Raw genomic sequence first — 23,713 nt, forward strand, 5'->3', positions numbered from 1 at the left:
GGTGTTATAAAGGCCAACACCATAGTAAAAATATCTTGTGTTATATTCTGAAAGTAAAGTGGTTAAAATTTTTTTAAATCAAAAATCATGAGAGCATGAGGGATAAAGCCACTCTTAACTGCTATAGCAATTACTTGTTTTGACTGATACATACATGCACACATCAAAACTGTGCCATATGCGTGTATAGCAATATTTGAGAACTTCAATTATCAATGTTTTATAAGCATATTATATGTCACAGACATACTTTCTGTGGAAAATTGTTTAGGAGAGATTTTATCTATTAGTTGGCTATGTTTTAATTTCTGGGAAAAATGAATTAGGATGAGTAAGCTAATACAAGTTTGATGCCAGAGGACTTCTGGTTTTGTACTGCTACCCTTGAAGGTTTCAGAAGTTGGGGGTTTTAAGATCCTATATAACAGTTTTAAATGAACTATCTTGGAAAGAAGTCATTCTGGTTAACTGTTTTCATTTAGTTTGGGCTTTAGAGATGATGTGATAAAGCTTGTCCCCCTCCGATTCTCTTCAAGTAGAACAGAATAGTTCTCACCCTGTTGTGTACTCATACAATTGTTTTCATCCCTTCCATGACCTTTAAGATGTGTCATTAAGGCATAGTGTCATTACAGTAGTGTACTTTTACCACTAAGGCACTCATGCTCGTTTTTTTAGCAAGTTGACAGGTACACTTAGGACCATCAATAGTCATTGGTTATGTTCCCTTAGGGCCAGCAGCACTTCATGTTCTAGACAAGTCGCTAGGTTTGTTGTTATGGATATAGTGAAGTTTAACAGTTGAAACAGTAAACTTAATTTACACATATTGGAGAACACCTGCTGTAGTGATTTGTATAGTTGGTGGGGTTCATGATACCTTGCTCATTGAATTACACTAGGTTGTAGGGAATCCAGAGTAGCATTTTTCAGTCCTTTCCTTGTGATATCCACTGTCTTAATTTCTACATGCCTATTCCCTTTCTTCCATTCAGCATAGCATACTAGAATGTAATTTTGTTTGAGTTTGCTTTGTCTTAATAATTTAGAAGAAGACATTTTAATTTCTAGTAGTGTTCCTTTTAGCTGATCCTGAACGTTAAAAGTTAAGGTCCCCTTAAGTATGCCAAACATTTAAAAATAAAGTAATGAGCTAGTTATGGTTAACATTTCAGTTCCTTTTTGCCTAACAGTGAACTAGGTCATGTGGGAAATACAAAAGTAGGGAATACAGATGGTATTTCAGGTAGTTGATAATATACTTGAAGAGTTAAAGTGAAACTCTATGGCAAATTGGCTAACTCTTTGTGTGGTCCTGAAATCTGAGAAACAGTGTAGGTAATCATTGTTGGAGAATTTTTTGAAGAAGTAGAAATTGATTTATATTGTGGTGTCTTGAATTTGGGTTCTCAAAAGAGAAAGGTCGTTTATGTTAATGGAAACCTCCAGAATAAAGGCATAGAGACAGATACTGTGTGCTATTATAGTAAGCAGAACTGTCTTTTATAACAAGAGGTGTTTTTTAAATTGTAGGGATGAGATAAACAAGAAGATGAGGAGCTCTGGTAGAGAAACAGAAAGCACATGATATTGGACTTTCGTTTTTAGTTGTATACACTTAGTACCCTTGGTTGACTTACCACATGTCTATCTGTTATTACAACTTCTGAGTTGTTACTGTTCATTATACCCAGCAACATTTCCAAATGTTTCAAATAAGTAAATATTTTGGAATATCAGCAATGAGATATCTCTGATTTGTTAAGTACAGACCTTTTTGTGTTATTTTTTTTGAATCGTCACCTAAAATATATAACTTTATTTTTAAATGTAGCATTAAATTATAATTCTATCCTTTGTTTTTTTCCCCCCTCCCTTTGCTTATTCTCAACCACAGAACATTGAAAACTTTTTTTAGAGATGCTAAAAATGAAGTCACCAACTTAATTCTGAGTCATTATTGTATTCACTGTGGGGTGGAGAGAGTTATTTCAGATTTTCAATATTTGGCAATGCATTCTTGTTTGGTATTTAAATGGTGACTTATAACTAAGCTTGCTATTAGATTATTTTTAAAGTACTGAAGACTAGAGAAACTTAGTTTTAATTTACAAAAAAATATTAAAATTGTTAAGAGTCACACTAGAATCCTGCTAGAGCTAGTCAATATTTGACAAATGCCTCAGAATGTGCTAATAAGCCTTAGAATAGTTACAGAATTGTAACTAGATGATTTAGGATTTTCAGTAACTATTATGATGACAAAAGAGAACATCTGAAATGCATCTAATTTGAAACAGTTTACCTAGGAATTACCTGCCTCCCTCAACACAGATGTATTTGATTTGGATGACTGCCGGGAACTAAACTTTGCATCCTCTAGTCTTTATCATAGTGCCCTATTCAGCAGATCTATTTGTTAATGCTTCACTAGTAGAGACTACGCACTGTTTATGAGGCCTTCTAAAATATACTTCGAACTGAGTCTATGTAGGAAGGAGAGGTACACATACTTACACTTCAGCTGTGTAGAGCAAATCAGAGGTGGTAGCCACCATGTCGTGCAGATGCCTTGTCTGTCTCCTATATATTTGTATTTAAATTTTTATTTTTGTTTGTTTCAGTTAATTATAAAAACATTGATATATCTGAAACCTACCATGGGCAGAACAGTTGCCAGAGGTGTGACAGAAATTCAGTTTCCATTCCTTTGTCTTATTGAAAATATTTTTGTGCTTTCATTTGGTTATTTCTTTTAGTACTTAAGTATTTTTAGCAGTGTTTTCTGGGCTTATTAAGTATCTGGTTTGCTAAGTCCAGAAGATAATTGAAATATTCCTGTTGAGTAATTTTAATTGGTAAGTAGGTAGAAGGGATTCATTTAGATTTTTTTTTATTATTGGAACCATGTATGTTGTTCTAAAAAGTGACTCACTTTGTTTAGTTTCTTCATTTTAGGATTGTCAAAACTGTATTCCAGCAAACTTAAATAATTTAAGGTTACATGTTCAGTTAGTGCTAAGCTAGGGTCACAGCCCAGATCTCAAAGTCAGTAATGGAACACTACACTGATGCTCTCCTTTACAATTGAAGGCCACTGTCATGTGCTTCAAACTTGGCTTTTCCCCTAATTGACTTTTGCTCTCACATATTCGCAAATCCTTTTTTTTTTTTTTTTTTAAAGTCAGCAGTATTTCTTCATGAGACAAATTGGCCAGGCTTAGGAGTATGATCCATATAAAACAATTACAGAGAAAGTAGAATGATGCTTATTAACTTGAGAATCAGTCTCTTGCTCAGGTCCTTATTAGTACTGATGTGCTCACCAGGAAATGGAGTTTAAATTTGCTTTGGCACAGCCTCCTACTTTGTACTTGAGGGTTTGCTAATTGAAATAACCTGTTCTATGGATTGAATAGTCTTTCTCCAGTTTGTCAGTTAAGCTAACTTTCCAAATGTAGTTTTGCAGATTTATTTTTCAAAGAATTCTTTGCTAAAATGTTTTTATTACATAATGCTGAATCTTATTTGGAAAATAACCATTAGTAAGTGTAAGTCTCTAAGCCGTGTTGTTTCAAGGTATTACTCAAAAATATTTGAAATTGTTTAGGCTTCGGATTTTTCATGTTTTTTATTAATTCAAATTTTACTTACCAGAAGGCATTTTTCTTTAAATTTTGTTTTTATAGTAACTGTTTCACAGTGACTATTGAGTTTTGTGTCATGCGTAAAGTAAGTTACTTGGAGTGAAATGATAATCAATTATAATTAGGAGAACTGGTTTCATTCATGTCTAGTTTTCTGACTGGAAGTAGTCATCTTACTTTTCAGTCAATTGGATCATTGTACTGTTAATATTTTACTATTTTCTAATTACTTCAAAAGTACATAGTAAATTTCAGATGCTATATGTTAATTTAATCAATTAATATTTGTTTCTAGTATTTCTTTTTTCCCTAATATACGACTTATGCCTTTGAAACATGAGTTTATAATTTTCTTCTTTTAAAATCTGTTTTCTCTCCTGTAAGTCAAATCTTAAGTTTTTTTTTTTTTTTTTTTTTTTTAAAAACAAACTAGTATTTACTGCTAAGGAATATGTATATAAGGGTCCAATTGGCTTGGAAAAGAATGGCTTTCCTGGTCTTTAATCTTTTCTTTCTTTTTATTTATTTGTTTTTGGTAGTGCATTTGTAATCTAAATCTATTATATTTGATCTTACCTTAAAATAAGGGTGTGTTTAGTTTATTTTTTAGGTACTTAAGTTAATATTTTAAAATTCATGTCTTGTTTCACACCCAGATCCCAACCATTAAGCATGTATTTTATATATGTATCAATATTCCAGATATTGAAATCATTTTTAAAGGGACTGTTAACAAATCTAGTCACCCGTAACTAGACCATGACTGACTTTTCCACAGGGGAAGAAGAGGTGAAGGTTTCGACCATGCCACTGTCAGCCTCTTCCCATTCATTACAACAAGGACAGCAGCCTACAAGTCTCCACACTACTGTGGCCTGACACCAGAACTGAGAGGAGAGGATTAGACTCTGGGGTGCTTGCATGGGCAACTGGATTTTTGCATGATTCCTTTCTGATTTTGCATTTAATGTATACACCCAAAAGAGCCGATATAAACGTTCCTCATGCCTACAACTAGTGTGTACCTCATAGTTGCTAAAGGATTTCTTCATTAGGCCTTTAACATAATTGATTAGCATAATAATTTTGGCATTGTTTCTCATGAGTGATACTATTTTTTAACTCATACAAATAAACTTATAGTACTAATTAAGATCCCAGAGGAGATTAGCTAGACCTGTTCTTGCTCTATTATTGGAAATATACAAAAGTAATGGTAGTTCTTTGTTTTTTGGTTTGTGAAAAATAATGGTAATATTCTAATCTACTCCTGAAATTTTTGAAACATTAAGATAATGTCTATTGCATTCTTTGAATCCTTGAAAAGAAAGAATACATATAAAACAAAACTGGTGGTGTCATTTAATGCTCAGAAAGATGTTGTCAGCCATTGTTTTTAGTTGCCTAGATTTATATCATATATTATGCATTACATGTATACAAACTGTTTTGTTCTTATTCATTTGCACATTTGCACTTTTCTTTTTGAATGGTTGTTAATTATACATAGATGGTTAAAAGGTAATTATTATGGCCTAAATGCAATATAATCTCTTTTCTAATGCACTGCCTAGTATACCAGGAAATGCCTCAAAAACAGAATTTCAACTTGTAGTTGACTTTTAGAAACTTGAACATGGGGTAAACATTGTATGTAAGTAGTAGTCATAGTAGTGTAATGTTTTTATTGGGCTAACAGTAGTTCAGTAAGATCTGTTTGGAAATTTCATTGTTAAATAATTGACATGTGATAAAAGTACCTGGCCAGAATAAAACTTATAGTAGAAGAAAGAAGCTGGATGTCCTATAAAATGAGACCATATAAGTTGTAATAGATAACCTTAGATAATCAGAGAATAATGGAGTACTTTATAAAGGCGTAATGTAAAGTGATGCTTTTGATAATACAAAACTTCTTGAAATAGCCACAAAAGTGATAATAAAAAAAATAAACTGAACTTAGTTCTGAGCAGTGAACAAAAGCTGATTTAAAAACTATCACCTTAAAAGCATCTGGGGAGAAAAAGAAAGCCAGACTTCTTGAGATTTTTTAAATAAGTTTAAAAAATATGCCTTAATTTGTGAAAAACAATATGAATGGGTTATTACAAATACCAAAAAGAAATTTAAATATTATGTTAAATCTAAGAATTTAACGTAATATTAATAATAAAGCATCTTATTTGAAGATGTTGCTAATGTTATATAGCATTGGCACTTTCTGGGTTACTTTTCAACATAAAATATGGTGACTTCCTGTTACATATAACAAAATAAATGGCTCCATCTTGAGGTATAGCGGAGTAAAGTGATAATTTGTTCTTAGTTTTTTTTTTTTTGTGGTTTTTTTTTTTTAATTTTGTTGAAGTCATAGATTTGACCAATTTTCTACCCATCTAATTTGTGTTTTTAGAGTTCAGCATAAATATCAATCTCTAGCTTGCATTTAAAAGTAAATTTATAGCTACGTTATATGAAAGTCACTGTCTTAGAAAATATCAGAACAATACAATATACTTATTAAATATCAGCCTTTAATCATATCTTAATTCAGTTATGGTTTCATTTGACTATAAAACATCCAGATTTTGCTATGTATTCTATTGGGTTAAGGCTTCTGATCTTAGCTTTCTCCAACTTTGAAGTGAGCCTTTTATTGGCTGGCTGCATTTTCCTAGAAGGCCATGGAGGGTGACTGGCTCTCATTTGCTGACTTCTTTGTGTTGTGAGGGGTGCTGCTGAACAAAGCTGCTTTCCTTATCTTTCTGTTCTTTTTCATTCATAATTTGTATAGAATATTTGTCCAGAGTTTTCCCAGACTTGCCCATAGTCCCTAATAAGAGTCTCAAGGCTGTCTCCTCCCCGCCTACTCTCTTCCCTCTTTACCTCAGACATAGCTATAAATTCAGGAAATGCTTCTTGAGCAGTTAGAATTCAGCATTACATCTATGTAGAATAGTTAAAAACTCACTTTTAAGTTTTTTGTTTTGTTTTATAATTTCTAGACCTTGTAAAGCCTCACATCTTTGTTTACTATGTGTGTGTTTTTTTTTTTAAGAAGTCCTTAAAGTCATAATTTACACTAAAGCATGGAAGAAATTATGTGGTACATAAAAGTACCATTTTATATGGTGGGCAAATTTAACCAAAATGGTGGGAAGAATGAGGAATTCTAAGAAGCTTTGGGTTTGTCAATACATTCTTATTTGATGGGTTTTATACTGGGATACTATTAATTTCACTCCTTTGACCATTATAAAGTGATTAGTCTTTTCATTAACACAGGGGTTTTTAACCTGGAGTCCTAGACTCTTAGAAGGTATATGTGAAATGATGGGTTTGTGTATATGAACATATGTTTGTTCTTTTTTTAAGGAAGATTCATAGTTACTAGATTGATAAAGATTATGGTGACATTCTCCCTCTCCAGACGGTTTCAAATGACCAAGGAATGGCCTTCAAATGCCTTTAGCCCTAAAGGAAATAGAGTCCCACCCCAGTTGACTTTTAGCTCTGGAATGAGAAGATTCCAGTAGAAAATATTTTAATTAATAATGATTTCTTTTTCATTCCACATTTAGTATTTTTCAGATGGTACTTTGGTACATTCTCCCTCTTATTTCAGCAAAGCATTAATTAAATATTTTTATTCTGTAAAGTGACCTGAGCTAGATCTTGAGGGATACAAGATTAAATAAAACATACAGACACCAGTCTAGTGACAGATTTATTTCACATTATTTTCATCAGATCAACCTTTGATACTCTTACTACAACAGCCACAGCAATCCAGACTCATTCCATTAGTCTTATTAAGTCTTAGTAGACTAATTCCATTAACTGTTCGGACAGTGGCAGGGTGTTAAATACTGACACCTCAGTTCTAAATTGTGTTCTGATTTGGAGGGAGGTTAAAAAAACAAACAATAGGAAAGACATGTTCTTCATTCTATTTTATACATGTATATGCTCATTTCTCAGCATCTTGCAAATTGAATCATAATTATGTTTCTTTGAAGTAAGCAACTTTAATGCATTTTGTCTGTGCATACTTGTACTGACATAGTTTATTTGTATGGTATTGTAGTACCTTCAAAACTGCCAAAACTTTCTTCTGTTCTGACACAGCTTTATAGGGTGGTATACCCAGAGATGCATTGCTGCAAAAAGCCCAGAGAAAGGAAAGAATAGTAGGAGCATTTGAAATCTAACAAAATTGAGTATCACTATGTTGTTTGTGGCATGGGGCGGGGTGGGGGTGGGGAGCTTTACTTGTAAGGTTTTAGATTTTCTCTTTTTTTGATCATGAAGGTTTCTCAAATCTGTTTAATTGACTTAAAAGATGAAAACATAGTAGCCTTTTCTTTTATATTGAAAGAAATAATCTGTATTCTATGAAATAGACAAAGTCAGACATCTGCTGGTAAGCCAGTACACCTGCTCTTAGTACTATCTCTCTCCCTTGCTGAATGAATACTCACTCTGTGCCTCCTCCTTGGGTTGGGTAAGTGGCTGTAGTGTACGCAGATATTCACACAAACATGTTTAGAGAGTAAATCAGACTTGCCAATTTCAAATCAAAACAGCAGGAGCTTGAAAATGAGCTTGTTTTTGAGCTGATAAAGGGAAGGGTTTTTATAAAAGGTGGGATGTTGCTACTTGTGAAGAGGACTACCATTTAAATTAAAAGGAAGGGAAATTTGTTACAGTAAGGAAGGACTGAGCCACCAACCAGAAGGGCCAGGAATTAGACATGACTAAGGTATATGGGTTCAAGTAAGCTGAAGCCTGGAAAGTGATGAGGAAGAGAAGTATGGTGGGGCGGATGCTGTAGCGTTTGGACATGGTGTAACACTGTCTTAGCATTTTAAGAGGTTAATTTGCAATTAGGACAAATTAGAATTTAGTTTCAGGATGCCATTATTGGCCAGTGCAAATAGATGGCTTGGACTAGGCTAGGTTTGTCTGGGTTTCTAATGACCTTTTAAAATCAAAATTGTATAAAATGGTCCAAAATGGGAGGTAGATTTTTTTTTTTAATTTTTATTTATTCTTCTCTAATGTAATATATCTCAACCACAGCCTCCACACCCTCCAATCCTCCAACCTCACCCACTCCCCAGATCCACTGTTCCTCCATTTCCCTATAGAAAAGAGCAAGCCTCCCAGTGATATCATCTGGACATGGCATAACAAGATGCAATAAGACTAGGCACAAGCCCCTCATATCAAGGCTGTACAAGGAACTCAGTAGGAGGAAAAGGGTCCCAAGAGCAGGCAAAAGAGGCATCAAAGACACTCCCACTCCCACTGTTAGAAGTTTCCCCCAAACCCAAAGCTAAATAGCATGTATGCAGAGGACCTAGCTCAGACCCACATGGTCTCCGGGTGTGCTTGACCTCTCTGGCTCCTACAATCCTTCCTTCTCTTCCGCAGGATTTCATGAGCTCCACCTAATGCTTGGATGTGGTTCTCTGCATATGAGGAGATAGATTTAAAACAAAACAAAAAAACCCAGGATCTTGTTGTTTGTTATTCATTTCAACACTACTACCCTGTTCTTTTGTGTGAAATCTAAACATCCCTGAATCACCTTCTACATCACTCATAATATTGGTTAACAGAAAATGCAATACCAGCCTCTTCTTGACTATAAGATTATTATTGTTATTATTATTATTATTATTATTATTATTATTATTATTATTCCAGCTGGCCTCAAAGTCACTATATTGCTGAGGATGACCTGGTACTTCGGATCCTTCTGCCTCCATCTCCTGAGTTCTTAGTGCTGGGATTATAGGCATGTGTCACCATACCTAGTTTTATGTAGTGCTAAACATTGAACCCAGGGTTTCATGCTTCACCAACTGAGAGCTACATCTTCAACCCCTCTCCCCATCTCCATATTTTAAAAGACAGGATCATATGATGTATCCCAGGCTGGCCTCAAATTCACCCTCCCCTACCTATCTTGGCCTCTGCAGTACTGGATTTTCAGGTCTGTGCCATGATACTCAGCTGAGGAGAAAAGTTTGTGAGATGAGGTTTCCTTTAGAGATTTGGGGTTTACACACCCCATATTTATTAAAGAATTGTTGTGTAAAGATAGGATTGTGCTTAGAAATTTTACATAGTTTCTAGTATATGTATTTTTAAATGATCCTTGATTCAACATAAAGTTCAGGAGTGGAAAAAACAAACAATTGGGAGATTGATTAGAAGGTGAAGAGGATGAAGACATAAATAAATTCAAAATTATAACATTAAAATATCCAATACTGCTGGGTGTGGTACCACATACCTTTAATTGGGCCCAGCACAGAGTTCTCAGGTGGATCCCTGAGAATTCAAGGCCAGTTTGATCTACATAGTATGTTCCCAGACAGTCAGGATTACATAATCTTATAGTCCAGAAGAGGCCAGTAAGGCATTTCCTGTAAACCTGTGGTGTGAGTGATGTGGAAGGGGATTCAGTTCCTTCAGATTTCATGACAAAGAATGGGTAGTGTTCAGTGGATGACAAATAACAGGGTTTTGGTCAGTGTGATGACCTCAGTGCTAAGTGATCGATGAGAAGCAGAGAAAGAATGGTGGGTTGTATGATTGGAAGGACAGCTAGCTTTTGTAACCCCTGTATGGTCTCCACCCTATTTTCTTCTAGTCTTTTTTAAGAGTGTGAAGTTGATCTGAATTGTAGAGAGCATGATGTTGCCTGTAGAATCCCAAGTCCAGTTTCCTATAAGTCGAAATGACCCAAAGGCAAACTTCCTGAAAGAATGATAGGAGCACATGAAAGGGGAGTTACTGGGGAGGGCCTAGAAAAAGCCAAGGGTGAGAGGAGTCAGGTTGGAGGAAGCTCTGTAAATGCAAAGGAGTGGTTGACATGTTGGGGTCAGAGAGAATTAGGATGGGGTAGATGTGGGACATGGTGAATGTGTTAAAGAGCCCATTGTTAAACCAGAGGAACCCAATTTCAGAAGCAAACTAGAAAGTCCCAGCATAGGCTTTCCATTTATGAAGGCAGAATATTTCACACAATTGGATTAGGTTATTCTGCTTAATTGTAAGTTAAGAGCACATTCGTGGAGTAGAGAAAAGTTAACAACCTCACTATAAAAGACAAAAATATTTTGGTAATTTTCTCCAATGAGATTATATTGTATGAACAAATAAAATAGATGAATTTGGGGGCTAATATACTTTTGGTCCTTATATTTTGTATACTTAGGTTGGTAATCTTTACAAAAAGTTACTGAAGTATAGTAGAGCAGGAAGGAAGGAAGGTGTGCATGTGTGTGTGTGTGTGTTTCTTCATCTAATTAGGAGCAATACCTAGTTTGGAAGCAGCCTTAATTTTCTGGCACATGAGTATTATTTAGGTAATTAAATTTGTTTCCATATATGTAGGATGAGATGTCAGCTGTAACACATGGCTCGGCAATACTCCGTTTGTGAAACCATGCTGATTGAGAAGCCACTGTTCTTGGACCTCTTTACTAGACTGTGGTTTGCTTCCAGGAGAATTAATGTTACTACCTGGAGTTTCATTTCTGTTACTGTGATAAAATACCTTGACAAAAGCAACTTAGGAACAAAGGCTTTCTTTTGCTCACACTTCTAAGGTAAAGCTCATCATTTGGGAGAGTTAGAATGCAGGAGCTTGTGACAGCTGTCAATATTTCATCATAGTCCAGAAGCAGAGGGGAAGGAATTAATTGTGCATGGTGTGCCCAACTAGCTTTCTCTGGTTTTACACACCCCTGGACACAAACTCAGGGAATGGTCTACCCACTTTTAGGCTGAATCTTCCCACATCAGTTAGTGTAACTAACTAATCCCCCATAGATGTGTCCATTGGCCAAACTGATCTAGACATACCCTCATTTAGACTCTCTTCCCTGGGTGACTTTAGATTTTCTCAAGTTGACAAAAGTAACCATTACACCATTTTACTTTGCTAGCCATGAAGGGGAAAATCTACTTTCTTCCTTTTAGGTACCTAGAACTGAGGTAAGCCTAAGTAATTTAAGCTATTTGAAGAATTGACTGAAATGCCTTGAGTGTAAAATAGCATAAAATGTTGACATTAACAAGCCATCCCATTCTTCTTAGCAACACTTCCTAGACAGTGTTTGATTTCACTTGTAGTCCATTTCACACTGTTCGGATTATTCTAAAGATTCCAGGAAGCTACAAGCTGACTTTAGAACAGTGTTGGCACTCCTGCTTCTTAGTCCCCAGACCCACCATTGTGTGGTTAATCCAAAAGCATTAACCTAGAAACTCCCTCCCATCATATAATTTATAAAGCTATTAAAGTACTCATGCCTTTCTTTTTCATAGATGTGAAATTCATGTAAAGTAGGATTAACTATTTAAATATGTGTGGGCACTGGCCTAGTACTGCTCTTTAATTATTTCATTGTTAGTGAGAATTTTGGCCCTTAATTGTTGGGGCAATGTGATAATAGCTATATCCACAATCATTTTTTTGATTTGTTTTGTTTTGAGACAGGGTTTTTCTGTATAGACCAGGCTGACCTCAAACTCAAAGAGATCCAGCTGCCTCTACCTCCCAAGTGCTAGGATTAAAGGCATGCACCACCACTACCTGCCACATTCAGTATTTTACCCAGTAAGCTAAAAGGTAAATATCAGACTTTAAAATACTTAACTCTCTTCACCACTTCAACTTAAGCTTTGTTTGACGGTTTTCATTCCACCCTCCCAACCCCCTTCCTCAGCAAAACAAACCCCAAAAGAACAGGAACGGAAGCCTAGATCCTTGGTTTTTTTCTAGTAACACTTGCCTGCATAGTTTTTAAATGGTGATAGCAGCCTCACTGTCTTCAGGATGCTTAATTAGCGTCCTGCAGGAAAGGCTTTACTTAGCCTGAGTGTGCACGAGGCTTTGAGTGTAGTGCCTGTCTGCTTGTGTAGGTTGTAGATAACATAATTGTCAGGTAAATCCTCTCTACCTGATGACTATAGTAGAGAAATAGGCTTGTGCTATTTTTCTGTGATCTCATGTCCTGATGTGTTTCATTCCATTCATATATTTGGGATTAATGCTGTCTTTTAAAAATATTCTCTTGCCGGGCGGTAGTGGCGCACGCCTTTAATCCCAGCACTCGGGAGGCAGAGCCAGGTGGATCATTGTGAGTTCGAGGCCAGCCTGGACTACCGAGTGAGTTCCAGGAAAGGCGCAAAGCTACACAGAGAAACCCTGTCTCGAAAAACCAAAAAAACAAAACAAAACAAAACAAAACAAAAAAAAATTCTCTGACTTCCATTTTTGTTTTTTCCAAATAAAGATTTTTGTATTACAATCTTTAGTACAAAATTTTGCTACTAAATAAGACCATCCCATGTCACTCTTTAGAAAAATCTATGAAAAAATAAGTTTTGAAGACTTGTATTACAAATCAGTTCTGATAGATACCACAACCTTTTTTCTTTTAAGATACCATAATCTTTAGCAATTCTCCTTGTAAGGATCAAATAATAATCTAGTCTCACGATTGTGATTTTTTTTTTTTTTTGGTGGTCACATTTAAACAACCATTTAGATCTCTTTAGTCCTGTATTTATTTTCTTTTATACACACAACTCACTGAAGAAAAGAATATTAAGATTCTGGATGTGTTTCCTCACTAAATGTTATGTCTTACAGTTTAACTATTCTAGAGGTTTTCTCAAGTCAAGGGCTTTCAGCTGAGAGAGTCAGTGAAAAGAAAGAAGGCTTTCAAAATGTCCATGGACCAACATTTATCACGTGGCCTGTAAGCTGTCAAGTCAAATGTGGCCCAGTAATCTTGGAGGAACTTAAAGAAGGGGGGGAAAGTTGTGGCCCTTCAAGTATTCTTCATGTAGACTTCATTGCGTAATTGCAAATGTCAGAACTAAAAGAGTGGTGAGATTTAATGTACGCAGGACTTTGCTTCAGTACCAAGGGCACTTAAGGCCAACATGCGTTACCACTACACTGCTGATATCTCTAATACTGTGAAACAAGCAACCCAACAACTGTGCAGTAATGGCTCTAAGGTGCATTACAGTAACACTAAAGGTGTGCTTTCGAGCTCAAGTGTGAAGAGGAGGTACCCTGTGTTACACCTCATAGACTCTTTTTCAATCCAGGACATTGTTGCTTTTAGCATTACTGAAACAGAAAAAATTGTACAAGGACTTAAAGATGATAATACCATCAGCATCTCCAAGAAAAAGAAAGTCAAGAAAGCTGTCTCCAGTCAACTGTTACAGCCTGCTGCTATTTCCTGATATGGCAAAATTGAATTCCAATGACTCAACTCCATATTTACACTGCTATTGTTCTCAGAACAGAACAAAATGGTCTGGAACTTCACTGGGATTCTTTGAAACCTCGGCATATTACATATAGTCTTTTGCCAGAAGTTTGACTCCCTGAAGCTATGTGGTGGCTTTTGTTTTTGTTTTTTTCTTTTTCTTTGTTACATCTATAAGTTGACTACCCAGCTAAATGAAGGTAAACCAGGTCCTGTGTTATGAAGTCATCAGCCAAGTAGGAACATTTTGCATTCACCTAAAACTGAGTGTTGGGTTGCATGCTATTGTTCCATTTATGTTTTTGCAATTAAAATAATACTTTTTATTAAAATCCATAATTGTGGCACTTGTGCAAGGCCCTGTGTTTGATCTCTAGCCCCTCACTCGCCCCAAAAGAAAAAAAGCCCACCATGATTATGGGTTACTGCTATATCTACCTTATTTCTTAATGCCCTTTAAGGAAAGATTGTCTATCAGGTTCATTTCCTTACCTCTTCTAAATTTGTTCACTAATAAACCTAACTGTGATCTTCACATGGTCCCAGTCAGTCCTGCTAGATAGAAACTCTTGAAGCCTGGCATGTTGGGCTTTGTTCTGTTAGTGTTTTGAGACAGGTTCATGCTGTTTAACCCTGGCTGCCCTGGAACTTGCTCTGTAGACAAGGCTGGCCCTGAAATCACAGAGATCTGCCTGCCTCTCCCTCCTAAGTGCTAAGATTAAAGGCATGAGCCACCACATCCAGCCTCCCAGTATATTTTTAAATTTACTTAAATATGGTTACTAAAATACACATGGGTTTAAATAATCCCCAAATATATAATTTAGGTTCCAACAATTTCAGATTTTAATTTTTGAACATCTTACATGCCATTCTGACAGCTTATGCTCACATCTTTATCTTTTTCTTTCTTTGGACAAAGAGTCATTTCTTGCTCCATGTAATTTACCACAGTTAGGGGGAAAGTCGCAACTAGATCTTCTAAATTTATTTATATTTTATTTTGAAGCAGAGTCTCATGTAGTCCAGGCTTGCTTTAAATTCACCGTGTAGCCGGGCAGGTGGTGGCACACGCCTTTAATTCCAGCACTCGGGAGGCAGAGCCAGGCAGATATCTGTGTGTTCAAGACCAGCCTGGTCTACAAAGCGAGATCCAGAACAGGCACCAAAACTACACAGAGAAACCCTGTCTTGAAAAAAAACAATAATAATAATAACAATAATAATAATAATAATAAATTCACCATGTAACAAGATGACCTTGGACTTTATTATCTTCTGAGTGTTGCATTACAGACATGTACTAACATGTCTGCTTTTATGTAGTGCTGGGAATCAAACCCAGGGCCTTATATATGTTAGGCAAGCACTCATCAACTGAGCTACATCCCCAACCCCATAACTAGACCCTAATGTTTGTTATTTGTATCCTTTTCCTAGTGAATCCAATAGTCTTAGATCTTTTTCTATTAGAAGAGAAAATGGTGTCTATCAGAAGTGCTAGTTGTCACTCAGTATGTACTGTTGGCTGGAAGCATTCTACTTCCCTATCCATTTATTTCTAAAATGGATTTGGATCTTTTAAATGATCATGTTCTTTTCTTCCTTTCTTCTTTGAATTAAAACAACACATTGAACAGAGGCATAGTCTGGGTTTGGGAACTGGCTGCAGAGTAGCCACTGCGTTGTTAAATGTTGAACCAACAGTTTTTTGACATTGCAAAGTTTTGATATTCAGTTCAGGCAAGTTTTTAAGATACTCTTTAAAAATCATGTAATACTTCTAATTATTTGCTTTCACTAAAGCATTAGTTCTAATTCAATGTGACGCTCCAGAATAACTGAATAAGAATTACAGTTTCTGACTTATATTTAAAATGTATTCATCTAATCTTCCTTCCCTCTTCCCTTCCTGCCTTCTTTTGCAGTGAGCTTGAATATTGACTGAGAATTGGTTCTGTCAAGACCATCTCTGGCAATCTGTTCCAAATTCAACTATAATAAATCATAACTAAGGATGAACACTTACATAAATACATATTCTTAAGTGATTTTAAAATAAAGTCTTTTTAGTGGACTGGTGGTAAGCATATAAGTCTTTGAATTCATCAGAGTTTTTTAAAATGCTGTCCTGCACAGGAGGACTGGCTTTTGTGGACTGGACAAGGATGTGTTCTTATTAGGACAGACTGACTGACTCTGTGTGTGTGTGTGTGTGTGATAAAAATTAACCAGTGTAATAATTACAAATATATGGCATAAATATACATCACAGTAGTCAACACCAGGTGATTGTGTTGTTGAAGAATTTCTCTGTTCTTTAAATTGAAACATCGCTTGAAAATTGGAAGCAGAAAAGGTTTCATTTTACCCTAGTAATTATATAAGGAAATGCAAAATAACCTTTAAAAACAACAACAAAATGTATGTGCTTAGAGCTCCTTGGGTTCACTGCTAAATTGGAAGTTGAATTTCCCCTGTACTCCTTATCCCCACACATGAACAACTTCCTCCATTTTCAGCATCTTCCAGTTGATGAGCCTACATTGACACAGCACTGCATGTGTCATGCAGATTCCACAGTTGATAAGAGGGCTGCTGGTCCATGCTGTTGTACATTGTACAGAATTAGACAACCGTGAATGACATATGTCCATCATTGTTGCACTGTCCTGATAGTCCTCTATATTCTGTCTGTCCATGTATCCCTCCCCTCTATGCCACTGGTCTGTTTGCTTTCCCTGTAGTTTTACTGTTCTATTTTTCTGTTTTTGGAATAACATTACCCTTTTCAGCTTGTCTCTTTTCACTTAATAATATACAGTTCTAGTCTTTTTCCCCTTACAGCACACGCACACATTGCACATAATTAGTGAAATTTTAATATGTACATGTTTGTTTCAGAAAATGAGCATTTGTATGTCAGCCAATCTCAAACCTTAACAAATGTCTCTTGGTTAGCAAAACTTGTACATCGAGAGACTCCTGGAGGTGTATGAGTTGTCTGTTAAACTGTATCTGAAAGTGTATGAGTCATCTATTATACTGTAACCATTACGTTCTGTTTTAATATAAAGGAATGATCATGCTCTGAAATTACAGCAAAGTAAACCATTCTAATGCCTAGAAATACTTAAGCATGCAGTTCATAACCAAGTTATGAATTTGCCAGTTAAAATAATGTTTTGGAAAATGAATAATTTTAGTTTCATTTGAGATTTTTTGAATTCATAAGCCCTTAAGATAATTCTGTGCCTGTAAGAGGTGTCTTTTAGAATTGGATGAGGCTGACTAATCTCACTGTTATAATAAAAGTGAACTGTATAATCAAAATGGAATAGATGTAGCTTTAGCTTCTAGATCATTGGAAAATCTCTTAGTTATAAAAATTATGAACATCAGAAAACTTAGAAATTTCAGTAGACATGAAACTATTGGGAATTGCTGCAGAGTTAGCAAAGTATCTAATCTGAATGCAAAACTGAAGAGAAACTTGTACCCCAATAAAAACTTCTTTATCAACACTGAACAATCAAAAGCTGTTGCTGACTTTATTGGGAATAGCCACTCTCCAGTCATTCAGCAGGGACATGAGAAGCAAGCAGAACAGTGTGGCTATTACCAGAGTGCAGGAACAGGGTGGATGGGGTTAACAGTCACTGCATGTTTGGAGTGATGTTGCTTCTGGAACCTGCAAAGCTTGGACCTACTTTGTGTGAGAGTTTGGCTGTGAAATTATCTAGTCAGCATGAACTAGAATTGGAACCTACCTCTTCTTACATTGTAAAGATCTCCCCCTATAACTCCAACTGCATGTTATCCCTTTTATTCCTTTCCCAACACTCTACCGCCGCCACCACACATCTTTTTACAATGGTGCTACTTTCTTTCTTACTGCTTATTTGATGTGCACAGGAAAAAAAGAAAGGTGTGTGTGTGTGTGTGTGTGTGTGTGTGTGTATAAGGTAGTGTTGGTCTTTCCTGACTTAGACACAATTCCACAAGCTTCTATAAAATATTGGAATGTTTAGAATTCTTTAAGTATTCTGGTGAGCTGTTAAAGAACTTTGTTTTAATAAAGGATTTCGTTATGCCTTCATGTAATTGCTAAATTTTTTTCTTATAGTTAAACCAAAATCTTTTCATCTTTTTTCCCGTTTGTACCTTTTCAATGCTTGTACTGCTTTTCCCATCTTTTGATGTAGATCAAATTCTCAGTCCAGCCATTCACACGTAACTTGATGCCCAGTTCTCTCTGTAATATATGTCACTTGACAGTGCCTTTCTTAAATCGAGCTTGCATCAGATGACAGTAATTATAGATGGTCAGATAATAGATCTCCTTTTTCATGAAAGCCATCCTTATTGACAGTACTTGTCCTTACATTTGTGGTTTGACCAAGGTTGTACTATGTCTGATTTAGACATGCATATCTGTTTACATGGCATTTTTAGACACTCTATACCAGTTTGGTTTGTTGTTTTTTGTTTCTCAGGACAAGGTTTCTCTGTGTAGCCCTGGCTGTCCTAGAACTCACTCTGTAGACCAGGCTGGCCTCAAACTCACAGAGATCCGCCTACTTCTGCCTCCTTAGTGCTGAGATTAAAGGCATGTGCCACCATGCCCAGCTGTACAGGTTTTTTTTTTTTTAAACCAGATACCAGGAATCTGATAAGTAAAGTCATTATGCCTTTTCCTGTGCACATTACTGGATACTTAGGGTTTTTTTTCTCCTCCTGTACTCTCTTGATGGATTAAAAGATAGGAATGTATAGGAATGCATACACAATACATTTTGTGTGATTGGATTTGTTCTAGTTGGAGTGTATTCTGTTTATATGTTCCCATCTTAAGAGTATGGCTTATGAAATGACTACATAATTATAAAGTAACAGCTATATGTTATTAGTGACTTTTAATTTGTGTAAAGAATGTAATAATTTTAAGAAGAGATATAGTTTTCATCTTGATTCATCGGTACAGTTGCCTTTTTATTTCCATGTTTTGAACTTTTCTGTACATTTGTTAAGCATACAGAAAAGTGGCAGAGTTAAACAAACCAAGCAGAGACTGTGGCAGAGACTGACACAGTAGCTAAGGGAATCATTAGAACAGCATGGACTGTTGAATTCAAGATACATCACACTCTGGCAACCTAAGGAACCTGTGCCAAACGAATGACCTTGATTGGATTGATTCATTATGGAAAGTCTTGGTTTCTCCTCGGCCACTGTATTCTATTCTGTTTGGGGGCTAATGTGTCAGTGGATGAAAGAAGAGCTAACTGCAAAGCCTGTGATTTGAGCAGGCAATGTAAGAGGAAATAAGTCACAGGATATAGGAAGAAGACACTTTCATTTGAAAAGTAGTTGTCTGTAGAAGATAGCTTCATGACTACCTGTTCAATTTCAAAATAAGTTTAACTTCTTGAATATTTCAGTTGGAAGGGAACTACAGTTCTTGACAAAACGTTGCTTGTTTCCCCGAGAAATGTGTTGAAACAGAAGTGGAATGAGCAGGTGTTGGTATCAGTCGATGAAGAATACAAGTGTGTCGTTTCTGCAGTCTGCATCTTGCTCCTTTGTGGCTTGTCTCTGCAGTGGCCCTGCAGTCTCATCTCTGAGGACTGATGCCCTAGGCTGCACTTGTGCCTAGAGAGCTGTAGTGGCCTCACTCGAGCAGACCCTTTAACTGCCTCTGCATCTCCCTTCTTCATGTTACTTAATCTGGCCTTTTGGCTAGGAAAGCCTGTTCTTCCCAAAGAGGATGGACAGGAGTGAAATGACCACTGAAATTCGATCTCTGCCTTTTCCTGTGGCTCATTGTTAGTGACCTAAGACTCAGCAGAGGCTTTTCCTATTTTTTTTCATGATTCTACACATAGTTTTTTATTGCTATTAGCATGCATTAGATTAGTATGGATTCTAATTTTATTCTATAAGATTTATAATACTCTCACATTACAGATAGATCATATATGTCTATTCTGTCTTTTTTAATCTTTTCAAATATAATCTTATCCTCTTCATGCAACTGACTTCTTTATATGCCATCTCATTTCCATTTTTTATTAGTATTATTAATATTTAAGAACATAGTTAAATGACATGTTTTAGCAACTTCTGTAGCCTGTGAATCATTGCTTCCACATGGGAACCACCTTTAGCCAACCTTTTTCTGGCCTATTTTGGAAAAGGTGTTTACCAGCCTGGAAGCACATTGTCAGTCCTTCATTTCATTGCTCAGTGAGGGTGGATACTATTTACCAAACTGAGGAGGAACTCCGAGTCCAGTAGGAAAGAACAGATGGAAGTGGATGGTTGCAGGATACTGTGGCTGTGGCACAATAGCTAGGATGCTTGCCATCTAAGAATGGAGTGTGGTTATTCTTTACTAAAATTGTAAATCCCGTAGAGTCTGAATTTTTATAATAGGTAACTAGTTCTCTTGTTGGGCAGAATGAGGTTCTCTTCCTCCTTACAGTAAATCTTGGGAAAGACATGTAGGGGGACATTTTATTTTCCTTTTTGTTTGTTTTTCAACACAAGATTACTACTCTGTGTAACCTTGGCTATCCTGGAACTCACTGTGTAGACCAAGCTGGCCCTGAATTCACAGAGATCTGCCTGCCTTTCCCTTACCAGTGCTGGGATTAAAGGCATGTGCTACCACCACCCGACCTCAGGTTTATTTTTTGAGAGCAGATTTAGACCTTGAGAGATAGAGTAGTTGACACCCTGCATGTCTACAATTTTGTAATCTGTGTTGGGGAAACCATATTCTGGCAAGTACTCTGGTAGTCTCCATGTTCTTCTTGGGTGTGTGTCATGTGGTCTGTGTGTTTCCCCACAGGGCTTTCCCTAACTCAGCCCAACCCTAACCTTCTCAAGAATCGATGCTCAGTTGGTGTAGAAGCACTTATCTGTGGGCTTCCTGTTTCATCAGCCTCTGCAGATTTCCTAGACAGATCTGTCTGTCTCTGTTCTTACCTCCCTCTCCTTCCCTTCCCTCCCTCCTTCATTGAGCTCTATGGTTATATCCTCTGGTTCAGGTTCCTTCTGATCCTTTCTGTTTTTATACACACACACACACACACACATACACACACACACACACACATATATATACACTATAAATTTAATACAAAAGATTATATATATATAATCTTTTGTATTAAATTTATAGTATGCTTTTTTTTCTTTTCCAGATGGCTACTTCTAGCTGGCCTGAAACTCACTTTGTAGACCATGCCGGCCTCAAATTTGTAGTGACCCTTTTGCTTCTGAGATAATAGGTGTGCACCATGATCCCCACTGATGTTTTCCTTGTTTATATTCAGGTTTATACATGGACATTCTTGATATATCAGTCATCTGGACACCTTGTTCTCAAGATGATCTTAGTCTCCTCCCAAACAGGCTTATAGATCATGACAGGCAACTCTAGAACAGAAAAATGCACATTTTGGTGAAATACACCTGCTTATATCTTTTAAAATGTGCCTTTGTGGTCACTTGCCTGCCTCTGTTCTGCCTAGAGGCTCTTCCCGCCTGCCTCTGATGCTTGCCTGGGCACCAATGATTCCATCTGCAGAGTGGCAGGGTTACTTCCTTCTTTTGCCTCATAGAACCTGTCTGTTTCTACCACAGTATTTACTGTTGCATGCTGGTTAGGTACCTTGCCTGTCTTGTTATACTGTATGTATTTCATGAGTCCTGCCAGAACCAATATTGATTGGTAGTGAATTTCACAGAAACAAATACTTCAAAATTGTACTGATTTTTGGTTACTGTTGTTGACATTTTTAAGTTATATGACCTTGAGTGAATTCTTTAAAGGACTGGAGGCTACTTAGCGTCTCATTTGTAAAATGATGCTGCTACTTAATTTCACTGGGCTCTTAGCTCTGAAGTAGTGACTTAGAACAGTGTGAGGAGAGGTGTCTGGAGTATAAAACTGATCAAATAGGTCCTACAGGTCCTTTATACATAGTGCCCAAATACTTGCTTTTTAAGAAGCATTTCTGGCTGTGCATGTTGGCATAGACTTTTAGTCCTCGCACTTGGGAGGCAGAGGTGGATATCTTTCTATGAGGCTAGCTTGATCTACATAATGAATTCCAGGCCAGCCAAGGATACATAATGAGACCCTGTCTCCAAAAAAAAAAAAAAAATAGCATTCCCTATTTAAACAGTATGGATGCACTGGATTTTTTAATGTATATATGTTAAAGTGTATGTGTTTTGGCATCTGAACGGTACTAAAAATATCTTAGTGACTCATTTCTTTCTTGTTTACATTGAGGGAAGCTTTTTGAATCCTGAAACCTCCACCTGGCTTCAGAGAGATTAGCTTGTTTTTGGAAAGAACCATTTGTTCATTGCATAATGCACATTAAAATTGAACTTTGAATGGGGTCTTCAAGTCTGAACTGTCTTGAAATAAGGAGAAAAAGTGTACAATACCAAGCTCCATGATAAAAGTATAGCTCACCAGTGTGTGTGTGTGTGTGTGTGTGTGTGTGTGTGTGTGAGAGAGAGAGAGAGAGAGAGAGAGAGAGAGAGAGAGAGAGAGAGAGAGAGAGAGAGATCTAGAAGGGTCTTGAATGAAAGATTTTTGGGAGACTGAGTGAAAATGAACTGAAGAGATCCAGGAAGCATTCCAGTGAAGTAGAATGACAGGAGGTATAGTTTAAAAACACAGCACATGTCTAGCTGAGCCACAGTTTCCACTGATGTCATTCCTACTTCCTTATACTGCTGGAAACAAATGTTACCTTTCAAACATTTTGTTAAGGTTCCTGGCATTTCCCCTTCGAGCTCTTGTTACTTGCATTCTTAGATTTTTTTTTTAGTCTAAAATCTGCTTTCAGGACTGTGGTGAAACCCGTAGAGTTTTGTCTGTGCCCAGGCAACTCAGCTCTGCCATTCAGTGTGTCTTGCTGTATAATAAACATAGTCCTAGAAATTTGAGTATAAACTCAATCATTTAAGTGGAATATTTTTCATAAGCTGATTGTATTTATGTCTGAAAGATTTTTTGACAGTCATAGTCCTAAATTAATAAATTGCAGTGATTTTTGCAGCTATCCTAAAGAATATCTTTATATAAAACCTCTCGTATGACAGGTTTTTTTTTATATTCCCTAAAGTTTGGTTAGACATAGTTCATTTATATTTTAGTCACGTGAAGATAGGCTGTTGAGGTTTGAGGGAGTTAGGTTTTCATGCAGTGAATACTGATGTGGGTGGACTTCAACCCCGACCCTATTGAAATGGAGTGATAGAGAGCAGCAGTGTGGAGACGGATGAAGGCCATTTCCTGTGCCCTGCTGAAAATGCAAGATGTAGGGGACTTTGATTTTGAATGATGAGAGCAGAGAGCACAACTTTTGAGGAAAAGAAAAGTACACGTTTGGGAGCTTTTTGGAGTAACCATGAGAAAGTTTGAAGACTACCATACAGGATAATTTCAGGTCTGCTTTCCAACCGGGACTCCCAGTGATGACTTCTCACAGAGGATATCAGGCCATTCTACAGAGTAATTTAACTTGAAATACAAGTTCTCTGGTCCCAGTACTGCAGTCTATAGTTGAAAACTAAGAATTAGGAGCAAATTTGTGAACCATCTGCTCCCACCCAAGCATAAGAGCGGGAGGACTTGGCATGTCTGTGAATTTAATTGTATTAAACTAACTTAATTGATGAGTCCTACGTGTTTACAGATAGTCCTGCCAGCACTAATTACGTACTTAA

General features: G+C 36.6%; 1 protein-coding gene across 6 annotated transcripts in view; it reads left to right on the plus strand.

Annotated features, from left to right (window-relative positions):
- The window catches only part of Cnot4 (CCR4-NOT transcription complex subunit 4), a 111,767-nt gene that overhangs the window by 81,766 nt on the left and 6,288 nt on the right, over window positions 1-23,713 (plus strand). The window contains exon 11 of one of the 6 annotated variants that reach the window (XM_006990393.4): window positions 4,426-6,194. The exons of 4 other annotated variants lie outside the window; for them this stretch is intronic. In XM_006990393.4, coding sequence (XP_006990455.1) covers window positions 4,426-4,526 — 101 coding nt within the window. In that variant the 3' untranslated portion in view covers window positions 4,527-6,194. Of the gene's footprint in view, window positions 1-4,425; window positions 6,195-23,713 lie in introns of those variants that run through there. One more of the 6 variants, XM_016008676.3, reaches the window with a different exon arrangement.

This window comes from Peromyscus maniculatus, chromosome 3 (assembly GCF_049852395.1).
Source record: "Peromyscus maniculatus bairdii isolate BWxNUB_F1_BW_parent chromosome 3, HU_Pman_BW_mat_3.1, whole genome shotgun sequence".
In the NCBI taxonomy this organism is placed as follows: Eukaryota; Metazoa; Chordata; class Mammalia; order Rodentia; family Cricetidae; genus Peromyscus; species Peromyscus maniculatus.